The sequence below is a fragment of the Lithobates pipiens genome, unplaced genomic scaffold, assembly GCF_037356315.1.
Source record: "Lithobates pipiens isolate NorthernLeopardFrog02 unplaced genomic scaffold, aLitPip1_a1.2 Scaffold_16, whole genome shotgun sequence".
In the NCBI taxonomy this organism is placed as follows: domain Eukaryota; kingdom Metazoa; phylum Chordata; class Amphibia; order Anura; family Ranidae; genus Lithobates; species Lithobates pipiens.
Window position 1 is genome coordinate 654,891,795 of NW_027507748.1, and position 16,272 is coordinate 654,908,066.

At 44.4% G+C, this 16,272-nt stretch overlaps 1 protein-coding gene across 1 annotated transcript in view; it reads right to left on the reverse strand.

Annotated features, from left to right (window-relative positions):
• Nucleotides 1-16,272, reverse strand: part of LOC143984087 (nicotinamide N-methyltransferase-like) — a 32,548-nt gene that overhangs the window by 3,689 nt on the left and 12,587 nt on the right. Inside the window, exons 2-3 of the mRNA XM_077484404.1 lie at nt 3,842-3,999; nt 800-1,007 (exon numbers count right to left, since the gene is read on the reverse strand). Coding sequence (XP_077340530.1) covers nt 800-1,007; nt 3,842-3,989 — 356 coding nt within the window. The 5' untranslated portion in view covers nt 3,990-3,999. The remainder of the gene's footprint in view (nt 1-799; nt 1,008-3,841; nt 4,000-16,272) is intronic.

The window sequence follows — 16,272 nt, forward strand, 5'->3', positions numbered from 1 at the left end:
GCTGGATGACTCAGCAGCAGCTTCTCTGGTGACTCCCTCTGCTATCTGGAAACAGAGAGAAAATTCCAGAAGCATGTGGGAGGAATCTAAGGGGAGCTAGCTGGAGTGTTCTGAGGACCCTGACCAATCCCCAACAGAAGGGTTGGCAGGAGGCAGGCCCCCTCAAATACTCAGGGTCAGCCCAACAGGGGCATTGTGGAGTTCGGTTGGAAGATGGAGATGGAGTGTTAGGCTGTCGGAGGCCTTTGAGAGTAGCTCCCCAATCTGCGGGGGGTGGGGGTGAACTCAGGCCTGGGCTCAGGTGTGGAAGGGACCCCTCTTCATGACACACAGAGGGATCCTGAACACGAGACATGGGAGCAAGGAGAGGACAGCAGGAGGACACTGCTAGGCAAATCTCAAGGGAGGAAGACAGCCACATGGGCTGGTGAGTATTACAGTCAGAGGACTGAGAGGCATGCCTGAAAGTAATGGATGCAAGCAGTCTGGAATGGATGCAGAGTCAGTCTCGGAGGACTATGGAGAAGTAGCCAGGAGGGGAAAGGGGCAGCTGCAGCCAGGCGGGCTGGCAGTGCCTGAAGAGGTGGTGCTGGGAGCAGTAGCCACAGGAAAGGACAGCTAGCACCAAAGACCTCTCTCCTCTGGCCTCCAATGCAGACAGAATATGAAAATCACCCAACGTAGCCAATTTCGATCTCATGGCCTAAAGGTGCTTGCAGACACAAGAGTTAAACATTTTATAAAATGACAATGTTAGGTTGGCAGCTATAGGAATAAAACAGGGGTTAACAGATCTTACCTTTCCCCCTTTTGCACACTCATATGCTTGGCTGCATGAGACCAGTGAACAGCGTCTGGGTCATTTTTCAGCCATTTCTTTATTTCAGATATACTGGCATCCGCTGAATCCAGTACAATGATCTCCTTGAAGTAATCAGTGAACACAAATAAATGGGCAAGGGTCGGGCCAGAGACTAAGTCGATCATCGTGCCTCCCTTCAGAATACCTGCTATCGGTTGATATGAATATTTGTAAAAACAGAGCATTTGTGCTGTTCAGTTTTATGCAATTCCATAAATCAGCAAACTGAAAATGCCATTGAGGAAATACAGTATTCTATGGGTAATTATTTCAGGGTTATTGGGTTCCACCCATCTGTATGGCACAGTTACCCCTATCCACCCTCCCCCATACTGTGCTGAGCCGGGATGTTATCTTTCCAAAAATGTGACAAACGGTCAATATTTGTAAAAAAAAAAAAAAAGAAGTCATCCAGTCATCCATACGTTTGAATAATTCTCATTATATTGCCTCTCCAGCACTGAATTGTTCTGTACGCTATGCAGCAACCTTTGGAGTGATGAGTCTTACCACATTGTGCCAACTTTCAAAATACACGTTACCAGAATGCATTGGTATAATGGGGCCCTAGCAAGCTGTGTTTCAGCATCGGGCAACCTAGTGGCATACTAGGGGAAGGGGAGGTGCAGTGCACACAGGGTGTGGGCTCACTGGAGGTGCTGTGACCTCTTGATTTCTTTTTGTGTGGCACAACAATGCCCAGTAGGCAGCACCAAGAAATAAATTTCAGGCACCGCAGCACCTCTAGCGAGTCGGTGCCTACTACCTCAGTGACAGCAGGAGCTCAGTGTAAGAGGAAGTTTCCTCCCCTGCTCCATGCAGGCAGGCAGGCTGGTGTCTGTCCTTAGGATTCAGTACCCTGGGAGGGTTTCCTTACTAAAGGGAGGGTCTTTACAGAGAGGTATATACTGGGGGTAGGGGTGTCTAAAAATTTGACTGAAGGAGGCCGGAGACCTTGCTATATTATTATTCTTTTTTTCAATTTTTTTATTTATTTTTTTACATACTGTGACCTTAGTAACACTGTACTACTCTGGGGAGGTGATCAGGATTTTTTTTACACACTATGATTTCTTATAACAGTGAATTTCACTGTTATAAGCAAACATTTTTTTCTGAATGAAATGCATTCATGCAGTGTTTACTATTGTGATTAGGGCTGTGAGTGACCATGTCTGTACCAAGTGATCACAATGAATGGCATGAATGGAGGCCATCCATTGCATACAATTGTCATGTGATCTTCTATGATTGATAACAGTGATCACATGGCACCGGCAGTGGGCCGTTACACTGATCTGTCTTTGGCTGTGTCCAGTGGGCACAGATTGTGCTGCGGCGCAGCCTGTGGGGCCCGCGCTAGGTGCATTCTGGGGATGACATTATATGGAGCCGCCCACTCCCTAACAACCAGCTATTCACAATGAATTTTGTTGTGTATTGAATGAAACTGAAAATGTGACGCCATCCAAATGAAATAAATACACGAATTTCTTGCCCATTCAGAGATTTGTTTACTTCCGAATCTCGGAAAACAAAATTTCCGGCTGCATAACGAATCTAAATGGAATGAATCACACATGTCTAGTAGGGAAACACTAAGATTGAACAACTACATATAAAAAATATACTGTATTTTGCTTTGATATTGTGGCTTTAGCACAACTGACTAGCTCCTGAATAAATGTAAAGTTGGAACATTCTGCACATGTCAATCATTAATAAACCTTACATGGGGAGGTATTGTATTGTGTAAGAACCCAGACTCCAGTTAAATGACCGCACATACCCTTTCTTTTTTCCCATGACAGTATGGGGGTTATTTACGAAAGGCAAATCCACTTTGCACTGCAAGTGCACTTGGAAGTGTAGTCACTCTAAATCTAAGGGGTAGATCTGAAATGAGTGGAAGCTCTGCTGATTTGATCATCCAATCATGTGCAAGCTAAAATTATGTTTTTTATTTTCCTTGCATGTCCCCCTCGGATCTACAGCGACTTTACTTCCAAGTGCACTTGTAGCGCAAAGTGGAGTTGCCTTTAGTAAATAACCCCATATGGCATACAACGTTTTTATACTTTGGTGCATGGGCATTTCATTGCTAAACCTGTGATTTAGGGCTTGTTTACACCGCAAACCCTATGATCAGTGAGCAGTTCCGCATGCGCTTTTACATACTTTTTCAATTTGTTTGCAGTGCATTTACATTTGTGGTGGGTTTGTCGTACATTTTTGCCTCTATTTATGATTTTTTTATGAGCTGCATCTATGTGTAGTAAGTTTGCATGCAAAAAAATGCAGCATGCTGTACTTTTTTTTTTTTTTTTTTTTTTTTAATGGCCTACAATGGTGTAAACAAGGCTCATTTGAATCCATTTAGTTTCCTTACAGATGTTAGCCCTTGTACACACGGTCGGACATTCCAATGGAATATGTCCGATCAGACCGTGTTGTCGGATAATCTGACCGTGTGTGGGCTTCATCTGACTTTTTCCGTCGGAATGTCCGACCAACAAAGTTTGAGAGCTGGATATAAAAATGTTCCGACAACATGATCCGATCGGACTTTGTCCGATCGTTTGTAGAGAATTCCGATTGGATAAAGTGCCACGCGTGCTCAGATCAAATTCCTAGACCAAAGCTATTGGCTACTAGCCTGAACGTAGTCCTGTCATAACTAAATAACGTCATCACGTTACGAACGATTGGATTTTCCATCAACTTTGTCCGACCGTGTGTATGCAACACCAGTTTCGGACAAAATCCGACGGATTTTGTTGTCGGAATGTCCGACCGTGTGTACAAGGGCTAATAGTACTGCATTTAAAAGCATGCACGACTGCATCTGGTGTGCTCTCAGCAGCTGGAAACCATTTCCATAATTTTATGGCTCTTTGGTGCAGTACATCATCTGCCCACAAGGAGAGTGAACAACTATGCAAGGTGCTGATGATGGAAATAAAATTATTTTGGACATACCGGAGCTAAATATTCTCGTCATCATCCGACCTGGGTGTATCACCAAAGCATCAACAAACTCTTTATTTTCAGGATCATTATACGTGTCCATAAGTGCTATAGGGTCATATAGATCATCGTGGTAATCTTTGTGTGATGAGCTGTCCATATCCGATTCCCTAAATGAAGAAGAAGACACAATTTAATAAGTAACAAATGGGTCCTCACTTTAAACTAATGATGCATCCCTCCTTCAACCCTCCATTGGCAGTGGGGCAGAAGTATCCACACCTCAGGCACCCCTTTTGTAAACATAGCTCAAGTATCATGCTGAAATTTACATTTGCTTGTTTGTTCAAATGAAATAAATCCATGGTGAAATAGACTTGTGACACAAAGCATCACCAGCAGGTACTGATATGCACTTAAAGTGACACTATGGGGGAGAATTACTACAACTGGTGCACACAGAATCTGATGCAGCTGTGCTTGGTAGCAAATCAGCTTCTAGGTTGTATTATCAAAGCTTAATTCAACATGCTAAAGTTAAAAGCTGATTGGTTACTCTGCACAGCTGCATCAGATTCCGTGTGTACCAGTTTTATCTACCCTTAAATTATATCTTTATTCTCTAAATATTATCCATACATATCCACTACTTAAAGTGTCTGTAAACCCACTTAGCAATTATCACGCAATCCCCTGTCTTTCATAATACTAAGTGCATACCTCCCAACTTTTTGAGATGGGAATGAGGGACACCTATCAACAAAAGTATACAGTCATAGGACACACCCCTGGCCGCGCCCCCTTAAAGGAGAATTTTACAAAAAAACAAGATTGATTAAACCCACAATTGTTTTTTTTTACCACTAATATTCCTTTATATTGGTTATGGAATTTACAAATGCAGCAATTTAGAAATCAGATTAAAGGTCTACTGCTGGAAAACACTTTTTGATAGATAAAAAGGTGCATTTTATATACATCTATAAAGATCAGACCAAAATGAGGGACAAATGGAGAGGAATGAGAGACAGAGGGACATTGCTCCAAATCAGGGACAGTTGGGAGCTATGCTAAGTGCCCTGTATATGTGCTTTATTAAAAATATGCTGTTCTATACCTTATTTTATAGCACCGCTCTGCAGTCACGTGACCGGCTGTCTCTCTCCTCTCCTGATTTAACAGATCAGGAAGGGCCAAGAATCCCCCAGAGGAGGAGAGAGACAGCGGTCAAAATAAGGTATTGAACAGCATATTTTTAATAAGGCACATATACAGGGCATTTAGTATTATGAAACACAGGGGATTGGGTGGTTATTACTAAGTTATTTCAGCAATGGGGGGGGCAGACCTGGACACAGAGCTGACAGGCAGGGAGGGGGTAGGGGGAGAGAGAACAGAGGAGAGACACAGGAGAGCTCACACAAGCAGTGCCCATTAGGGATGGGCCGAACGAACCCCTGTTCGGTTCACACCAGAACTTTCAAACATTGCGAAAGTTCGAACCGGAATAACGAACCCCATTAATGTCAATGGGACCCGAACATCAAAAATCAAAAGTGGTCATTTTGAAGGCTTATACGCAAGTAATTTGACATACAATGGTTATAGGGGTTCGGGCCCTTTCCTGGGGGACATCTATCAATAAGAAAAAAAGTTTGCGAAAAACGTCATTTTTAAATGAGCAGTGATTTTTAGATTTTTAAAGTGAAATCCATAAAAATGAAAAATTCCTTCAAATATAGTGCCTGGGGGGACCCCTTAGTCTACCTGTAAAGTGGCAGATCTATATCATGTCTAGAATCTGCTGCAGCAATAATTGCATTTATAAAGCCAAAATAAATGACATTTTCCCCAAAAAGCTTCCTTTATTTTGCTCAGCAACAGCTGCAGAGCCAGTGTGTATGATGAGGCCACAATGTAGTGCACTGGGAACCAGAATAGAGATTTTTTGGATACATTTTGTATTTGGATAGAAGTAACGGGTGCGTAAAAATTGGTCTTTGGGTGTCGGTGGTGCCTTCCCACCGTAACCCTATAGAGGTAATCTTGATGAAAGCAAGAATTGGGCTTGCTGTAAAAAATTGCAATGATATGCACCTGTCAAACAGGTGTAAAAAAATTGGTCTTTGAGCGTCAGTGGCCCCTTCCCACCGTAACCCTATAGAACAGTGATGGCGAACCTTGGCACTCCAGATGTTTTGGAACTACAATTCCCAGGATACTCATCTACACTGCAGAGTGCATGAGCATCATGGGAAATGTAGTTCCAAAACATCTGGGGTGCCAAGGTTCGCCATCACTGCTATAGAGGTACTAGGAACTTCTCTTTGCTGGGGAAGAAAATCTCACCAGGACTTCAGACTATTTATCAGCTTCCCCAACCACCATCTTGGCACACCTCTCTAGGCATTGGCCAGGCTCTGATCAATATTCAGGCTGGTTATTTGAATTCTCCCTCCCTAAGCTCTAGTAACTTCCTCTAGAGCCAGGGGAAGCAATTAAACTCCTAGCATGTGAAATCCTGAACAGACCAGAGCAAACAAACACTGCTCCCTTGACTATAGAAGGAGCCAAAAAGTATTAGCTGGAGTACAGCTTCAATTTGTTAGTGTGTGTAGCACCCTCCTAGTTAGGCTGCTAGGTAAATTTTTAGCTCACCCATCACCAACTAAAAATATTATTTGTTCAGTTACTTCCTGGTTTCCAGGCCTAGGCAAATGATGTCATACATACATACTTTGGCGGCACAGTGGTGTAGTGGTTAGCACTCTCACCTAGCAGTAAAAAGGGTCGCTGGTTCGAATCCCAACCGCAACTCTACCTGCCTGGAGTTTGCACGTTTTCCCTGTGCCTGCGTGGGTTTCCTCTGAGTACTCCGGTTTCCTCCCACACTCCAAAGGCATGCTGGTAGGGTTAATGGCTTCTGTCCAAAATTGGCCCTAGTATATGAATGGGGACCTTGGATTGTGGGCTCCTTGAGGGTAGGAACCAATGTGAGTGTACAATGTACAGGGATAGGGGCAATTGTAAACACACACTCAGGTTGAACTGGATGGACTGGGTATTTATTCAACCTTACTAACTATGTAACTATCCCAGGAGTCTTCAAGAGGGGAAGATAGTCTTTACTAGCTAAATACACCCTCCTGCCTGAGCTAAGGGAAGGTGGATTCCCTTACTCAAGATGACTGCAGCTAGAAATTCTAGGGTTTTTTTTTTTCAGGGGGATTATTCATCAAAAGCATGGAGACATGGATGGATGGGTGAGTTGTCTTTGAATGCTTTCCAAATGGATTAAATTGCATTTTTGCTTTGTGGTGCTCAGATGCAGTGTCGTTCTGCTTTAAAAACAAAAGATAGCACTCATATTGATTAATACATGAATCACACTCATAACATCGCTTGTTAATCTTACTACCAGCTGTATATTACTTGTAGTCTGGCCAACGTATTATTTGCCACACGGGTATTGTAGTAAATAAATCTGTGTCACAGGAGATAACATTTTATATTTGTCTTCCAGCTGCAGAAAATGTAATCTTTTTTTTTTTTTTTTTTTTATTTACTTCTGAAGTTTTACAAGCACAGTGTCTCCCATGGGCAAAGATGAACCTAATGGTTATAAATGGAAAAAGTCTGCAAGACAGAGTTTTCATTGAGTTATGGAGTATACTGTAGCTGTATTTACATGTTTCTACGGAGATTGGATATTTGGTACTTGGAAAACATTACATCCCGGTAGAAGTGGATGAAATGTAGGGAACGCGTAGGGAACAGGAGGCAGTGACAGCTCTGCATATTCTGTATTGTGAAGGTGGCAACAATGAGAGGATGTGATCTTATGGATGTATTTCAGGCACTGACCAACGTGAATGTTTTTAAAGTTATTTTATACATTGGTGATATGCCATGATGTTTTTACCTGATTTATTCTCAGAGTGGTTCTAAAGCCTAAAGGTTTTTAACCTCAATTACACAAACTTTACATCATTAAATACTTTTTTTTTTAATTCAAGCAGTGTAAGTACCTGAATTTGAGCTGCTGTCAGCTTCTCGCAGTTGTCTATACCAGTGATGGCGAACCTTGGCACCCCAGATGTTTTGGAACTACATTTCCCATGATGCTCATGCACTCTACAGTGTAGTGGAGCATCATGGGAAATGTAGTTCCAAAACATCTGGGGTGCCAAGGTTCGCCATCACTGGTCTATACTGTAGAGCTAAGACTGAGAGAGGGAGATGCTGCACAAGGAGCCAATCAGTTTTGCTGCAGTGCAAGGGGTATGCTGGTAGAAGGATAAGGCAAAATGGGAGAGATGAGCTCATCAGTGTGCTGCTTCTCCTTTCACTGTCCAGTCACAGAGTGGTGGTGGGGAGGAGATCTGTAAATGTTACTGAACTGCAACAGAAAAATATCAGGTCTCCCTCCCTACCAGAGAAATGCCTCGTACACACAATCAAACAATCCGGTGGAAAAGTCCCACCGTGTGTGGGCTCCGACTGACTTTTTTTACCCAAAAGTCCGGTGGACTGAGAAAGTATTTTTGCACTCCAATCTGTCCGCCGGACTCGCATTTCGGCGGACAAACCGGTTGTGTGTGTGCCAGTCCGCCGTACTTTTGAAATGAACGGACTTTTCCCACCCGGAGAAAAGCTCTCTCATTTTGAGCGCGTCTGCAGGTAGCCGGGGCCAGCCAAGGAGGCGTCGCTGGCCCAGTCACCTGGTATGGGCTTAAAGGGGAATCCCTACGCCGAAAAATCGAAATGGGCCCCCCCCAGATCCATATCAGACCCTTATCCAAGCACGCTACCTGGCCGGCCAGGAAAGGGGGTGGGGATGAGCAAGCGCCCCCCCGCTCCTGAGCCGTACCAGGCTGCGTGCCCTTAACATGGGGGGGTGCCTTGGGGAAGGGGGGCCGCACGGCCCCCCACCCCAAAGCACCTTGTCCCCATGTTGATGAGGACAAGGGCCTCTTCCCGACAACCCTGGCCGTTGGTTGTCGGGGTCTGCGGGCGGGGGGCTTATCGGAATCCGGGAGCCCCCTTTAATAAGGGGGCCCCCGGATACCGGACCCCCATCCTATGTGAATGAGTATGGGGTACAATGTACCCCTACCCGTTAATCTGTGAAAAAAAGTAAAAAAAAACACACAAGGGTTAAAATAGTTTATTGCGCAGCTCCGGGGGTCTTCTTCCGTCTTCGGGGGTCTTCTCGCCGGAACTCCTCCGCTATCTTCTGCTAGCTCTTTTACTAGCAGAGGAGCCCGGCTTTCTTCTTCGCCGCCGCCCTCTTCTTCCGACTTCGGGGGTCTTGTCCCCCTCTTCAGGGGTCTTGTCCGCCCTCTTTGGTTCTTCTTGCCAGGCCACCGCGCTTCCTTCTAGCTCTTTTACAAGCGGTGGCCGGGTCTTCTGTCGCCGCTGTCTTCTGGCCTTCTGTCCTCTTCTGTTCTTCTATTCTGGAGATGTTGCCTCGTTGCTCTCTCCGGTCACAATGACAGAGAAGCGGCGTGCAGCGACTTATATAGGGACATCACCGGATGATGTCCCCACCCATTATGATGTCACAGTCCCAGCATCCTCTTTTTAATAATAACGTTCGAGCTTGGAGATGGGAGGGCTGGATTGGATCCTGCTGAACGGTGTGACCCCATACAGATCGATCGTTTGAGGGGATTGATTGCTTATTTAAAGCTCCATCAGGGGGCCACTACTAGAGGTGAGAGGCTGGAGGAAACAGGCGGCGCACCACAGATTGGACGGATCAGACATTGCCTGTTGGTCTGCATATACCAATCGATTGCTGAACTTGCACCAGGTTATTGCAGCTTATTTCACGGATGAACTATTGCAAGGATCTTTGGATTATATATACAGAGACTATTCATTAAATATAAATTTGGACTATTAATTTATTGCACCAGTTTTGCACTATTTGCACTTTTTGCACTTACTGTACTAATTTGCACATTGCATTTTTTACACATTTTGCAATTTTTGCACATTTTGCATTTTTTTGCACTTTGTATTGATTGCGGGTTGTGATTTTTGCATGTGTGCGATTTTTTTATTTTTTGCAATCTTTGCTTACATTGTTTTGCACTTTAAAGGAATATGCACGTTTAAGAGGAATCTACACTGGGAGTAGGATATTGTTAATACAGTATCTATTGCAACATATGCATTCACTTTGTAGTTTGTTCTTTATGAAGTATTTTTTGAAGTATTTTTTGAAGTTTTTTTATGGAAGTTATTATTTAATTATATAGCAATAAGATTAGCATTACAGTTGGGTTGGGTAGCACCGCATTTTATTTAATACCTGTTTACATTAGATACTAATGCCGCTTGCTATAAGTTTCGGTGCGAACAACATGGAAGTGTTTTTCAAGAAAAAAAAAAACCGCTGGAACTCTGCTTTAACCTGTCGGCTATACGGATATATGTGCCCTCTTGGTGGGTGGGCTATAGATGTCAAAAGGCTGCATATATGCAGCCCTATGTAAACATGTTTCTGTGCTGAGAGCTCGCTCTTTATGTGCACTCAGAACAATCACCAGCTGGTACCAGAAAGCTCCCGATGCATACTTGCGATTTGGAACTTTTTGACCATGTGAGCGATGTGACTGCCAATCGGATTCCTGGCATTTAGAAGAAGGGGTTAATATATACAGTAGCTTTCCAGAACACTACAAGTTATCTAAAGAAACAGCACAGTAGTAGCCTGCCTTCCAGCTTACTTTGATTGAAACATCAGACATTTTTCTGACTCACATACCTGTATGTGTAAATTTCAACTTGAGCTATTAAACTCTGTAAACAACAAAGGAGACAGAGGAAAACACTTTAAAAGGGAGCTTAAAGCTTAATTTGCTAAAACTTTTTTCTTCATTTTGAATGGAGCGGGAAAACACTTGAGTGATTATAGGATTATTTAGTGCCATGATATGGGCAAAAATGAGGGCTTCCCAAAACCTAGAGTACTCGTAGTTCACTTTAATTTTTAACCTTGCTAGAAAATCTTAATGCAACTGATCTGAGGCTGATCCCTTTAGTTGGTTATGCAATTTTCATGACAAACAACAGCAGGGCCCAGCAACAGAGAGGACATGGGGAGGCACAAGCCCCTCGTGTCCAGATTAAACTTCAGCGACAAATCATGATCTTATGGTTTCAATTATATGTCTTACTCTAAGGTGCCCTGAAAAGTTTTTTTTACTCAATAGATTTTTATTGAAGATTTTCATTACAAACAAAAAAAATGAACGTAGATGATTGTCTCATAGCACATATAACATATACAGTTCCATTGTTCAAATGTCAAGTATCAAGAAAAATAAAAATAGAAAGAAATAACGTCAAAACAGTAGGTGAGCAAGAAACAAATACCTAAGCTCATATGGAATGTTGCCGTTACCTGGGTCTAATGGTGTTACCCTAGGAAGTGCGAAAAAGGGGGGACTACCGCCTGTATGTAATCCTTCACGTGTCAAGGGGCTTAGTAAGTACGTGATGTGGTTCAAGTTTTGCCATGGAGCTCAGCACAGACTCCCACTACGTGTTGGAGGTTGTATTATGGGAGAGGTGCAGGAGGAACACCCCACCTGGACACCCCGTATAGGGATCACTTCTGTGTCCCTGAAGTGTGGACCCCCCCCGCCCCTCGCTCCGTTAAGGGATCTAGAGATCTCTATGCTATTGATCTTATTCAAAGATTTGTGAGAACCTTGGTGATTCGGTCCATTTTATCCATGGTGACCACATGAGGAGAGTCCGTGATGAGCTCTCATGGGTTAGTGTTAGAGTTGATTCGTGAGTAAAATGTGTCTGTATTGTGTGAAGTACTTCTTGGAGGGTGGGGGGAAGTGGATCTTTCCATTTCCTGGTAAGGTTAAGCCTTGCCGCCAGAAGGATGTGAGCTATAATGTGTCTAATTGGGTTGGGAAATCTGTTCAGCGATAAAGATAGAATGGCAAGAGAAGGTTTTTTTGGTACATCAGTTAATGTCACCTCAGTTATAAGTTGGTATACTGCTTTCCAGTATTCTGAGATTTTTGGGCAGTGCCAGAGTATATGGAGTAAGCTGCCTTTCATTCCACAGTTTCGCCAGCATAGGTCAGAAATTGCAGAGTCAAATTTGGATATCCTGACCGGGGTCAAGTACCAGCGATACGTTATTTTATATGCTAGTTCCCAGAGGGTGGAACAACTGGTGGTTTTGTAGACAGATCTACCTGCTTTTTCCCATTCGTCTTCAGTGAAGGAATGGCCTAGATCTTTCTCCCAGCGGATTAGAGGAGTTGATTTGACAAAAGTCGATTTGTGGTTAAACAGTTTATAGAACAGAGATATGCCCTTAATACGTGTAGAGGAAGAGGTAAGGAACTGCCAAGCTGGACGGGGGATCGTTATGGTACGTGTTTTAAGAGAATTGATACAATGTTTAGTGCGGAGGTATAGAAATATATCAGAGCAGGGAAGTTGGTATTGTGCGCATAGAGTAGGAAAAGGTGTAATGTCATTCTCGCTAACCAGATCATTTAGGTGATTTATTCCTAATCTTTTCCATCGTTTAAAGTCGGATTCTTCGACCAGATGTTGGAGTGTTTCAATGGGGATGGGTACAGTGGAGCAGTCGGGGTCATCAGATGAGAGTTTTATTAATTTGGACCAAGTTTGGGATGTAGCAAGGATTGGGGGGGATAGGGTTCGAGTATGTTTGCCTCCTAAAGGGAGGGCCATTAGCCAGGGTACCAGGTCTTTGCCTGGGACTGAGGATCGTTCAATGGCTTCCCATAGGGTAGGGGATGTGGCTTTGGAGAACCATGCTTTAGCTTGTGTTAAGATGGAGGCCCAGTAATAATCTTGGAAATTAATATAGCCTAGTCCACCCGCCATACGATGTTTAGTCAGCTGGGACCCTGCGCAGCGGGGTCTTTTACCTTGCCAAACAAATTTTAAGAGGAGAGATTGTAGAGATTGGAAATACTTGGCGGGGATGGGGATCGGGACAGTCCTGAACAGGTACAATATTTGGGGAAGATGCAGCATTTTAAACGCCGCTAGTCTACCCAGCCATGAGAATTCAACCGATGCCAGCCTGGTTAGGTCTGTGTGAAGTTTAGTTCGAAGTGGAAGATAATTTGCTTCAAATAGCAGCTTCGTTCTAGGAGTAAGTTGGATGCCAAGGTACGTTATACTGAGCTGCGCCCATCTGTAAGGGAGGAGTAGTTTGAGTCGATCACTGGTGTCCTTACTTACTCCCAGATCTAGTATATACGATTTAGTGTCGTTAACCTTGTAATATGATATTTCTCCGAACCAGGCTAGCGTCTTTTGGATTTCTGGTAGTGATTTTTCTGGGTTTGTGATTGATAGTATGACATCGTCCGCAAATAGGTTAATCTTGTGTTCAGTGTCTGCTATGCGGATGCCCTGTATGTTGCTATTGGTTCTAATACTTTCTGCTAGGGGTTCCATAACTAAGTTGAATATTAGTGGAGAGAGCGGACATCCCTGCCTTGTCCCGTTAGTGATATCGAAGGGATCTGAGAGGGTGTCCGAGGCAAGTACCCTGGCAGATGGGTTTGAGTAGAGGGCCATTATGTAGTCGTGGATTGGGCCTGACATTCCGAATTTACGAAGCGTCAGTGAGATATAGCCCCAGTGCACCCTATCAAATGCCTTTTCGGCGTCGAGAGATAGGAGTAGGGATGGAGTTTTGGTGTGTTCGACATGGTGAAGAAGGTCTATCATGCGTCTAGTGGCGTCAGATGCTTGGCGGCCTTTTGTAAATCCAGACTGGTCTGGATGTATCAATGAGGGTAGTATGTTATCTAATCGGGTAGCAAGAAGTTTAGCATATATTTTTATATCAATATTTAGCAGTGATATGGGTCGAAAATTTTTAGGGGAGTCGGGTTCCTTCCCCGGCTTGGGAAGAGCTACTATTCGAGCACTAAGCATTTCAGGGGGAAATTGTGCGGATTTGGCAGCTGCGTTGAAGGTACTACATAGAAAGGGCGCTAAAATGTCCTGGAACATTTTATAATATTCTCCTGTGAAGCCGTCAGGGCCAGGAGATTTTGCTACAGGGAGTTTGTGGATGGCTCGTCTAATCTCCTCTATTGTGAATGGGCTGTTAAGCTCATCGAGTTGGGATGGTGATACTTGTGGGAGTTGTAGTTTGTCTAGGAAGGATGATATACCCTCCGGGGAGGGCTGCGTGGTGGAGGGGTCTTTGGCAAGGTTATATAAATCTCCGTAGTATGTACTAAAGGCATTGGCGATGTCATGAGGTTTAAGAAGTTTCCTGTGGGAGTGAGGGTGAAATATAAAAGGGATTTTAGTCTTGGTTCTATATCCTTTGATTTTAAGAGACATTGTTTTACCTGCTTTATTGCCGGTGGTGTACGATCTGGCCTTTATTAACCTGTATAGCTTTTCTTGCTTCTCAAGGAGGTGTGCCCGCAGGTCGTGGCGCAGGGTGAAAATTTGTGCTTGGAGGGCAGGAGAGGGTGCAAGTTTGTTCTGTGACTCAGCCTTCGCTAATGCATTAGTCAATTCATCTAGTTTCTGTGTTCTAGCCTTTTTTTCTCTAGCACCCAATTGCAAAAAGGTTCCTCTAATTACCGCCTTATGAGCGTTCCACACCACCACCGGGTCCGACACAGCGTCCTGATTGATAGAGAAGTATTCTGCCAGCTTTTCCCTAATATGGGAGCATGAGCTAGTATTACGGAGTAGATAGTCGTTTACTCTCCATATAAAAGATTTTTGGTGGGAGGGGCCGTCAGAAATGCTAATGCTCACTGGAGCATGGTCCGACCAGGTGGCGGTGTGTATATCAGATTTAACTATACGTTGCAACAATATCTTATCAACTAAAAATAGATCAATTCTCGAGTAAGTGTTGTGACGCGGCGAGAGGAAAGTAAAGTCTCTCTCACTTGCGTGACAGCACCTCCAGACATCAAACAAATCCACTGAGGAGAAATAACTCCCTAGTAGGGAGGGGCGTCCAGGTCCACATCAGGCACCATGTTAAAGTCTCCACAGAGAATGATATGGCCTCGGTGGATACTCTTAACTTTCCGGACAATTTTTTTGATAAACGCCAATTGACCATTGTTGGGAGCATAAACAGAGACAAAAGTATACATAACATTGTCAATTGAACCAATTAATATTAAAAACCTTCCTTCCGGATCAGATTCGCAAGTTTCAAGTTGGAAATTCACTGAGTCCTTGATCGCTATTAGCACTCCGCGTTTTTTCTTGTGGTATGAGGACGTGAACACCCGTGAGAACAGCCGATGTTGGCATTTAGGGGGAGCTTTCGCAGAGAAGTGTGTCTCTTGCACGCAAATAATGTCGCTATTGTGGGACATAGCAGTTGACCATAGAGATGACCGTTTTGCGGGGTGATTGAGACCCCTTGCATTAATTGAGATGACGTTGAGTCCCATACTCGTATGTAGGGGTGGAAGTCTCTAGCACTTATATATGTTGAAGAAAAAGATAAAGTCAATAAACAAGATTAATAAAAAAAAAAAAAGAAAATGATCAGACAAAGGCAGGGAAAAAAAAAAAAAATCCCTAGGGCCCTGTGGACCCGGGCTCTGGTAGATTAGCTGAGATCTAGGATGTGGTAGGAATAACTTCAGCTCTAATCGATAACCCCTCCGGCGTTTGGAGTCGGCAGTAGTCGTGGAGAAGGCCTGGGTAGACCTCAGAAGTCGCCTGACACAGGCACTAGTCGCTGGTCCTGGTAACGGCTGCTAAAATATGGGTCTGTGAGCTGTGGTATCAGCAACTGGGGAGCAGGACGATGAGAACTATAGAAGGTGGGACAAACGTGTCCAGGAGGTAGAGAAAAGGAGGAGTAGAAAGAAAAAGATACCGTATATACTCGAGTATAAGCCGAGATTTTCAGCCTCTTTTTTGAGGCTGAAAGTGCCCCCCTCGGCTTATACTCGAGTCATCGCCGTCTGACTGCTCGATCAGCGTATCGAGCAGACAGACGGCGGACATACTACAATTTGAAAGCCGCGCCTCCGCCTCCGCCTCCGCCTGTGATAGGCGGAACACTGAATTTCCCAGCAGCCTGTGTTCCGCCTATCACGGACATCGTCTCATCCTCGTCCGTAGTACGAGGATGAGACGATGTCCGTGATAGGCGGAACACAGGCTGCTGGGAAATTCAGTGTTCCGCCTATCACAGGCGGAGGCGGAGGCGGGGCTTTTGAATTTTAGAATGGCCGCCGAGGCGCCGACGAAGAGCGGCGATCCTGGCAAGGCACGGGACGGAGGCAAGGCAAGGCACGGCACGGCACGGGACGGGACGGAGGCAAGGCACGACACGGGACGGAGGCAAGGCACGGCACGGGACGGAGGCAAGGAGGCAAGGCACGGCACGGGACGGAGGCAAGGAGGCAAGGCACGGG